This window comes from Neoarius graeffei, chromosome 7, assembly GCF_027579695.1.
Source record: "Neoarius graeffei isolate fNeoGra1 chromosome 7, fNeoGra1.pri, whole genome shotgun sequence".
Lineage (NCBI taxonomy): Eukaryota > Metazoa > Chordata > Actinopteri > Siluriformes > Ariidae > Neoarius > Neoarius graeffei.
Genome location: NC_083575.1, coordinates 47,669,466 through 47,679,653, shown reverse-complemented (window position 1 = coordinate 47,679,653; position 10,188 = coordinate 47,669,466). Strand labels below are relative to the sequence as shown.

The 10,188-nt window shown below is 41.5% G+C and overlaps 1 protein-coding gene across 2 annotated transcripts in view; it reads left to right on the top strand.

The window, feature by feature from the left end:
• Window positions 1-10,188, top strand: part of dlg5a (discs, large homolog 5a (Drosophila)) — a 101,577-nt gene that overhangs the window by 54,765 nt on the left and 36,624 nt on the right. For both annotated transcript variants that reach the window (XM_060925808.1, XM_060925807.1), the window contains exons 7-14: window positions 830-1,142; window positions 1,453-1,683; window positions 3,661-3,845; window positions 3,985-4,110; window positions 8,810-8,942; window positions 9,083-9,210; window positions 9,335-9,510; window positions 9,618-9,721. In XM_060925808.1, the coding sequence (XP_060781791.1) occupies window positions 830-1,142; window positions 1,453-1,683; window positions 3,661-3,845; window positions 3,985-4,110; window positions 8,810-8,942; window positions 9,083-9,210; window positions 9,335-9,510; window positions 9,618-9,721 (1,396 nt within the window). The remainder of the gene's footprint in view (window positions 1-829; window positions 1,143-1,452; window positions 1,684-3,660; window positions 3,846-3,984; window positions 4,111-8,809; window positions 8,943-9,082; window positions 9,211-9,334; window positions 9,511-9,617; window positions 9,722-10,188) is intronic.

Below are 10,188 nucleotides of genomic sequence, written 5' to 3'. Positions count from 1 at the left end.
ACTGAAGTTCTTAAATATACATCATTATAAAACTTATTTGCTTCATTCTGATGCTTACCTTGTTGAGACTGGCAGGAGAAAAAGTTCTCTTACTGGCTGTTTGGTACAGGAGAAGCGAAAAGCACTGTGTTTTTCCAACCTCTGCTTATTTGCTTTAGCTAGTGATGTTTTTCAACCAAAGACCCAGGCACACCCCTTTTCATTCAGACTGTTTAAACAGATTCAGAAGCAGGACCGTGGTAGCTGGGCCAGTTGGATGGCCAAGTACCAAACTGCACAATGGGGCGCTGAATAAATATTATGTCAATATATTATGTGAAAAACCTGTACTGATGCAGGTAGGTGGAGTATTAATGGCTTCATATTATTTGGAAGGCAGTTTGTGGTTGCTTTTTCCGTGATACTCTGCCCTCGGCTGTAGTTCTTTTGTGTTTGCTGCTGAGAAAGCAATAGAACACATCCCAAAAGCCAAATATCGATATAAACATTTACAAAGTAAGGCTTGTATAGTAACCAGTCATCTGTGTGCATTCTGTGACATTTAATGCCATATAAATGCAACAGTTACTTACAGCACAGGTTCCTAACCCTGTTTCTGGAGTATCCCTGCTCCATTCAACTTATCAGCTAATTAACTGCCGTTCCTAAGTTGAAGTGGCTGTGTTAGCGCAGGGGGAAACACTAAAATGTACAGGACGTAAGGTACTCCATGACCCAGGGTCAAGAACCTGTGATTTATCGACTGAAAGAGTTTATTTAACCTTGTCGTACGGCATCAAACACCAACGCAGAGTCATAAAACACTGACTGTTTGCTTGGACCATGTCAGGTTCGATTCTGTACAGCAGGAGCTGAATAAAGCTTCAGCTCAGAATAAGGAGCTACAAAGAGAGATGGAGAGGCTGCAGTCAGAGGTGACGCGCTACAAGAACTTCCAGCTGAAGGCGGTGAAGGATGCGGAGAAGTACAAGGAGGAGCGAGACTCCGTGTTTAACGAGTACAGGCTGATCATGAGTGAAAGGGACCAGGTCATCAAAGAAGTAGACAAGCTGCAGACGGAACTGGAAGCAGCTGAAGCCCGCCTCAAAAACAACTCGTCGGAGAAGATGGTGGCCAGCGAAGAGCTGGAAGCACTCAGACAGGTAACTGTGACAATGGTAGAGAAGGCTGTGGGTGGTGTAGGGGTTGGTTTTTTTTTTTTTTGGCGTGAGGACAGTTTGTAGGTCACCGAGAAGAAGTGTTTATTGAACAAGTGACCAAAAAAGCTCCATGTGTATTCTTGGCTTGCACAATATACTATAAGTCGTCATAACTGACTGACTATAAAGCCCTCATACTGGAGTGCTCTACAATATTAAGTCATGACCTCGCTGGCCTGCGAGTCCGCCAACGTTTACTGGTCAGATAAATAATGGAGCATGTTGCATTTGCTGATGATCTTGTACTTTGTAGGAGCTTAATTCATCATTGGTGGATCGAGACCGAGCCATCTGTGAGCGTAACGAGCTGCTGGAGAAATACTGCCATGAAGTGAAGGACAAAGCAGAGGCTCAGAAAGAGCTGAGTCAGGCATGCAAAGACATCGAAACTGTGCGTGAGGAGCGAGACGTGGCCAGGAAAGAAAGAACTGAAGCCATTATACAGAGGGACCAGCTTCTGCGGGAGTACTACCAGGCCAGACAGGTGCTTGCACGTGTTCTTATGACACCGGAGTCAAACTGAGTAGCTTGCCATTTTATAATAATTCGTATGAATTAAAGGTAGACTGCCTTTCAGATTTTTCAAGCGTAGGTCATAAAAAGAATTTTCCCCGATACTCAATTGTTTTTGTTTGGTGGACTGAAAGCTACTGAATTTGAATCACAGACTTCCAGTTTTATTAGGTTTTTTTTAAATAGAAAAAGTAATGAATTTAGGGCTACGTGGCCCTAAATTCTCCGCTATTTTTTCCTGCTTCACCATGACCCAATTCAAGATTCTACGTCATGCATCACATGGTGGGCTTTCCCTGTTTGTGCAAGGCATTGTGGGATACAAATTTGAAACAGGAGAGAAAAATGGAGGACGCGAGTGTGCGAATGAAACATGAAACAGGGATGCAAACGGCGCGCCTTTTGGCGGATGCCGCCTTTTTCACGGCTGAATCGCGCAGATCCGATTTATTTATTTATTTTTTTGGGGGGGGCGTTGGAGTGTCTGATTATAATTTCATCAAAGTAAATTCTGTATATAAGCAAATGCCGTTACAGTCCATGAAACATAGGAAGTATAAGTATGAGAAGAAAACAGTAAATCAGAAAGCTGCGCACGTGTGCGCAGCTTTCTCGCAAACGTGCGCAGCTTTCTGATTTACTGTTTTCTTCTCATACTTCCTATGTTTCATGGACTGTAACGGCATTTGCTTATTTAGTAATTTTAATACAGAATTTACTTTGAACTTATAATCAGACACTCCAACGCCCCCCCCCCCCCCCCCCCCCCCCCCCCCCCAAAAAAAAATCGGATCTGCGCGATTCAGCCGTGAAAAAGGCGGCATCCGCCAAAAGGCGCGCCGTTTGCATCCCTGATGAAAGACCGACTACAGTAACGGAACGTGAGAAGAAAAGACGTTACGTTGCGAAGGAAAGGAAACGCAGGACCAAACTAATAAATATCGGCGGTCAGCGAGCACCTCAGTGTGATCAGCTGTTCGTTTAGAGACAGAATGATTTAACTGTGTCAGTGCATGGTTAAGGGTAAACCTGTAGATGGCAGTAATACAACACTGTGGATGCCAGCTGCCGTAAAACCCAAAAGAAGGTAAACCTGCGCATGCGCACACGGACTTCCTCGGTCTGCTTGACTGCACGAAGCGAGCGATTTCATGCATATTATTTGCTCAGGAATCCCCTCAAATTAAATAACTTCCCAGCCACAGAGTGGCTTTTTTCCCCGGAGATATTACAGAAATAATCACAATGACCAAATTTCAGAGGGAACTAAATTTCACCGAATTTATGAAATCGAAAGGCCATCTAGCTTTAATATTGAATTTGAACAGTAAAATTAAATTCTATAATTGTTACAGAATTCTATAACTATTCTAAAGTTAAATTCAATAATCGCCTATTAAGTTTCTAAATTAAATGGTTATTGAGTTTCCAAATTAAGATGCGGCTTTGTTTTATGTGATTATTGCTTGGTTTGTTTGCTCTAATTTTTGTAAAGCAATATTTGGTGTTTTATTCCAGATGCCATCTGTCTGTGTATACTTGCAAGTAATAACAGATCCATCATTTCTACTGTTTGTCTTCTCTGGGCCTAGTATTTACAGGAATAATTATATAATACACACACACACACACACACACACACACACACACACACACACACAAAAAAAAAACCACAATAATATTCCAGCAGAAATCACTTTTAAAACAGTAAGCTTTTTCTGTTAGACACAAAATGGTAAAATCACCATTTGCTACTCGGCTCCATCAGAGGGCCCTGATTTATTCTGATTAGACTGATTGTGCATTTCAATGGACTTAGGTTTGTGGATGTGAAATCATGAGACATGTTTCTCAACTTGTAGCAGTGGACAGAAGAATAAATTCAAAGCGATCAATGTTGCCTCTTAGCTTTTGTACCCAGCAGCTAAATTTCGCATTGTGTGAACAGAAACAAGACACAGCCACTCTGGACATGGAGCGTGCCAATAAAGAGATTGAGGTGTTGAGGAAGCAGTGTGAGGCCATGTCTCAGGAGCTGAAGGAGGCTGTGCAGGAGGCTGAGGTGGCGAAGTGCCGCAGGGACTGGGCCTTCCAGGAGAGAGACAAGATTGTGGCGGAGAGAGAAAGTATCCGGTACACTCCCAGTTCCATAAACACGAGTTATATCATTCATGCTTTTTCCTTTGACACAAATGAAATGATAATCACAGATGTTTGAATGGGATTACATGCCCCTAGTTTTATTGTCACGCTATTCTATACTGTGTGGCAGGACTCTGTGTGATAACCTGCGCAGAGAAAGGGACCGTGCAGTTAGTGACCTGGCTGATGCCTTGCGCAACCTGGATGACATGAGGAAACAGAAGAATGATGCTGTCAGAGAACTGAAAGAACTGAAGTAAGCACTTTGGTTTACCTTTCTCCCTCCATGAAATGTGCGCTCCTGAAATACGCCACTACTGTTGCCTCAGGCTCCCTCTTGTGGCTAGTTAATATATGCCAAATATTCAAGGTGGTACCAAGTCTTTTGAAGTCAGTGACACCCTCCAGGCTTTGCTCTACTTTTGTCTAAATATCTTTAACAGTTTGCCAGTATTACCCTACAGCTTGGTTGTTTTTTTTGTTTTTTTTTTAAAAACTCCTGGGAGATGTGGTCTTGAGGCAACATTTATATCCCCTTTAAACGAAAATTTATTATTATTATTTTTAAACTTGGTCTTATCTATTTGGCAGACAGCTCATATATATATATATATATATATATATATATATATATATATATATATATATAATGAGTGATTCCACGCTTATGGGTACTGAAATGGGGACATGAACTTATTTTTAAAAATTCACCTAAAACCATTTCTTTTTTTACCATCAGGTCACAAAACATGTAATCTTTAATGAATGATATGTTAAAAGATAACTTTAATTTTCTGAGATGTAATAAAAACATATTTATATGCCAAAGTCCGAACGTAACAGAAGTGTTGTGGACATATATATTCTCAATTTTAACAATGTAGAATTACTTTTTGAAACATAGGAAGGTGATGTTTTAGCAAATATAATTAATAAACATGTGTAGTAGAATAAACATACACATTCTTTCAATAAGATTAACATGGTATATAGCTAGATTGTAATTAATTTGTAACAGACGCGAGATGGACAATCGTAACAGAAGTAATGTAACAGACATCATTTTGGAACTCATAGGCTTGACTTTGGCATATAAATATGTTTTTATTACATCTCAGAAAATTAAAGTTATCTTTTAACATATTCATTAAAGATTACATGTTTTGTGACCTGATGGTAAAAAAAGAAATGGTTTTAGGTGAATAAGTTCATGTCCCCATTTCAGTACCCATAAGCGTGGAATCACTCATATAGGCAAGTGGCCTAGTGGTTAGTGTGTCCACCTCTCGATCAAGAGATCACGAGTTCTACTCATGGTTGGGTCATACCAAAGACCATCATAAAAATGGTACCTACTGTTATCTGGCAAGGCACGCTGCAATACAGATGCGAGTGGGGAGTTAAACTCTCGCGGTTACCGGAGGACTAGCCCCCCACTGTAACCCTAGCTGTGTAATGGAGCACTTGCATGTGACGTCACATCCGATCCAGATTGTAAACAGACGCCACCTTGTCGGTCAAACGCCATATTTCCGCCTTCTGCTTCTACTTCTACCTTTTCTTCTGGAAAATCCTACTATATACAATTCTACTACAACGTCAACTCCACTGAAAATCAATAAAACATAAGACGAGTTGAATCCTGTGTCCGAGTCCTTCCCTTTCAAGTGTGGGAACCCATGATGCTTACATACACTTGACAGTAGGCTGCCACGGGACCCTGACAGGCGTGCAAAATGGATTGCTGCCATCAGGTATACCATATATACAGTAATAGTGATGGACTACTGATACTTGATCTAACTGATAATATAAAATATTCAGCCATAATAGTGGATATGGCGGCGCATGATGGGGATGCTGCGACTACAAGCTCTCCCTACCTGTGCACGTTTTTTTATGTTTTTTGTGTGTATTTTTGCGTGTTGTTTGTCTGTACCGGACTTCAATATCCACTACAACCGTATGGACTTACTGGACATTGGTTTCCAGCAGAAAATGACGGTTTGTAGCGATTTCCATCGCATGCACAACATTCCGGACGAGATAGCGAGACCAGCGGGGTCTCAATACTTAAGTGACTTACCCGTCCAATGAGGATTGTTATTTTCTTGTTTACAAGATGCCACATCTGAGGGGGGCTGACAAATCCTGAATTTCTGTAAAGATAACTGTCCAGAGATTTATAAGCACGCAGTGCTTCACCACTGAACAGCGAGGGAAAGTTAATGAGGTAATTATACACATCTGGGTATTCTGCTGGCAGTTCAATATCCACTGACACGGTCGTGAAAACTCCGTCCGGAAAGCCATAAGGGTCACTAATCTGTAGGTCGTTTATTTTAGACATGTATCTAGTTATCTGTTGATTAGAAAAATGAGCCGTGTAGTCCGTCGGTTGAAATTGATCCATTTTGTACACGAGTGCAGCAGTATTCAGCTGTGTTTTTTACCAACAAGATGGCGGCTGTTTACATTCCGGTCACGTGACTGCAAGAGGTCTATAGGCGAGAGGCCGAGGGCTACGGAAACGGAGATCGGCGCCGCCCTATGCGCCACAGGCATGGGAAGGGCTTTGGCTCATTATATTTGCACTGCAATAAATTTTGAAATGGTATGAATTTTATTTTTTTTCCCAAAACAAAATATTTCATGTTTAAGTAAAGGTGGAGATGATGCATGTCATGTCTCTTATCCCTTATAACTAGTTATTTTTTATTTTGTAAGTTGCATGTTCTTTTACACGACTATCAGCTCACTAAATCAGTGCATTTGCCATGGAGGTAGCTAGCACATCAGTACTGCTGTAAACCTTACTAGCAAACTCCTTGTTCTGTTTAGTTCTACTTAAACTATGGTTAAAAAAAAAAAAAACCTGTTAACCAACTTCCTGTGTTCTATTGGATTCAGTTTGAGACAACTTTTGCTTTGTGACTTGGTGCATTATGATGCTGGAAGTAGCCATTAGAAGATGGTAAATTGTAGTCATGAAGGGATGCACATGAGCAGCAACACTCGGATGGGCTGTGGCATTCAAGCAATGATTGACTGGTATTAACAGACCCAAAGTGTGCCAAGAAAACGTTCCCCACCCCATTACACCACCTCCACCAGCTTGGACTGTTAATACAAGGCAAGTTGAGTCTATGGATTCATGCTGTTGCTGCCAAATTTCTGACCTTTCCATCTATGTGCCTAAGCAGAAATTGAGATTCATAAGACCAGGCGACGTATTACAATCTTCAGCTGTTCAGTTTTGGTGAGCTTGTGCTCACTATAGCCTCATCTTTCTGTTCTTGGCTGATAGAAGTGGAACCCGATGTGGTCTGCTGCTTCTGTAGCCCATCTGCCTCGTGGTTCACGGTGTTGTGCACTCTGAGATGCTTTTCTGCTCACTACAGCTGTAGAGTGGTTATCTGATTTACCGTAACCTTTCTGTCAGCTTGAACCTGTCTGTCCATTCTCCACTGACCTCTCTCAACAACAGTGTTTCCGTCCACAGGACTGCCGTTCACTGGAAAGTGTCGTCCCCCCGTTGCACCATTTGGAGTAAAATCGAGAGACTGCTTCATGTGAATCCCAGGAGGTCATCAGTTATTGCTGGGTTTCACGTGACCTCGCATCCGCCTCATTAGTTATTCAAAACTTTAGCTGGTGGTCTACCAAAGCTCAGTTAACAAAGCGTTTGAATGGAGAAGGTGCATTGGTGGCATTTGAAAAATGTCTTACACTTGCGTTGCTTTAGGTTGCTCGAATTGATCAAACCATGAAACTGATAAGTTTTTTCAGGGTGTTCTATGAACGAATTAAAAAAGGGTGAACGAACACAGGAGTTCGCAAAAAGACGTCGAGAAAGGTGACTTTTGATCCTCTCACTGAAATCGAAGGGAGCCGAGTCGAAGCGTGCTCGAGTTTGCAGTGATCACTTCGTGAAAGGTTTGTATCTCCCTCTCGGCTATGTCCTTCGTGTTTTCCAAGTACTTTTCTTGCTATGTGTCGTTATTTGACGGTATCTTTTTTTTTTTTTTTTTTTAAAGTCACAAAGCGCTAAAGTCCCCAGCTGTTTCTTTGTTTCCTCCTCACAAAGTCCATATGCATGAAGGTTGTGACAAAATTCTTCCCCAGCCATACAGTTACAATGCATTGTGATCACTTCTCTGTCTTGTTTAACTAAGATCCAGGTCTTTAAAGGAGTTTCTGATGATCTTTGTGAATGATTTACCTGAGAGATGAGAGCCGACACAAGTGAGAATCAAGCCAACTGTTGTTTTTACACTTCAACTTGCAGCGCTTCGTTGTAAAGACGTGAATGAAAAGCTTACACGGGCAAAAACAATACAGGATTCATTCGGCAGTGATTTGATACCGAAGTTCTTTACCCAGCCACGTACAAAAAAGTTGTAAGCCTCCATACTCTTCCACGCTTTCATCTGTTTTGCGGTGTAGAAGGACGTCTGCAACACCAGATAGTTTGAGATGTCTGGGAACTCAACTGAAGCGTAGTTTTTGAGATTGTATGACAAATCCTTCTTTCCCGGACTGTAGGGGTCGATTCCATTGCACACAGCAATCTTCTGAATATATCTAAAGCGAGCCATGGCTTCTAGATTACAGGCATACTCTGATAAGTTATCGCTAGTTGTTTGCACTACGGCAACCGTTTAGACCACCAGCTATTTCACTTCCGGTAAAACGGCTAAGAAAAGTCACATGACTGAAGCCCAGCAATAGAAATGCTCAAACCAGCCCCAACAGTCATCAGTTGTATGAATGAGTAGCTGTGCTGATTGAGCGTAGTTTTCATTATTTTTCACTGAGTGATCAGCAGAATAAACAGGGCTGTTTGGGAGTACAGATTTCTACACTGTGCTTTTGGACCTTGTGTGATCTCAGAAGGCGCGATCTGTGTGAGGTGTACACCACGGTGCTTTAATGGTTGTTGTGTTGTGCCGCAGGGAGAAGATGGAGTGTCAGCAGGAGAAGGAGACGCCATTCTACCCACTGCTGGCACACAGTTCGCATGATTCAGCCATAGATACAGACTCCTTGGAATGGGAAACTGAAGTGGTGGAGTTTGAGAAGGACAGAGTGAGTCTCTAGTATAACACCACGCACAAGCATCTCTGATCTTAGTCTATAATTCTCCTTTATGGTTAAATTTGATCTCGGCTTTCAATTCTGATCACGTGTCATAAGACAATGTACGCTGTAATCTGTTCTCTGAGCAGGATGACATGGACTTGAAGGCGCTGGGGTTTGATATTGCAGAAGGGGTGAATGATCCATATTTACCAGGAGATTGTGGGATTTTTGTTACCAGGGTGGACAAAGGAAGTATTGCAGATGGGAGGTTAAGGTATTATTATTATTATTATTATTATTATTATTACTTAATGTATTGATTGCTTTCTTGATGATCACTTCTTACTTTGTGAAACAATTACTTTGGCCAAACCAGCTGTGTGTCTCTCGCCTTCCAGAGTAAATGACTGGCTGCTGAAGATAAATGACATAGACCTTACTAATAAAGACAAGAAGCAGGTCATCAAAGCTGTGCTTAATGGAGGAGGTGTGATCAATATGGTGGTGCGCAGGAGAAAGTCTTTAGGAGGAAGACTAGTTACTCCTGTTCACATTAATCTCATTGGGCACAAAGGTAGTGCTTTACTCAGTTTTCTGCACTGGAAAGTGTCATTTAAATAAAATGAGTGTGACTGGTTCTGTTCTGTTCACTAACTCTACCCTTGTGAATGGACTTTTCAGACAGTGGCATTGGCCTGGAGGGTGGTGTATATGTGACTGCTATAGCAGCAGGTAGTCCAGCTGCCAGAGAGGGGTCCCTTAACATCGGCGATCGCCTTATTGCTGTAAGTCTGCAGTGGCCTGCATTATTTGACCAAAATTATTCATATTTGTTGAACAATGGGAATACTATAATTCATCCATTTATCCATAAATGCTGAGATTAGTTAGGATGCACACAGTACCGAATAAAAACATCCGTTCATTTTAATATTGTAGCTTTTTGCAGTTTTCGTGTTGCTATAATAAATAAATTGTATACATATGCTGTGTTCACACTTATACCGGTACGAAAGTGGTATAACTGTATCGATACAAAGTATACCGGTACAGTTTAGTGCATCTGTCCACACTAGCAAGAAATGTTTGCGGTTTTCTTTCACAGTAGTTGAAATGCGCGTGCGCAAAATGTTTCCGTGGTTACCGAGTAACTTCCTTCCGAGAATATGGTGGATGAAACAACGTGTGTGTGCTTTTTGTTGTCAATGTACAGTCTGTATTTCTGGTGGTCATTTATTCAGTCGAATCGTAT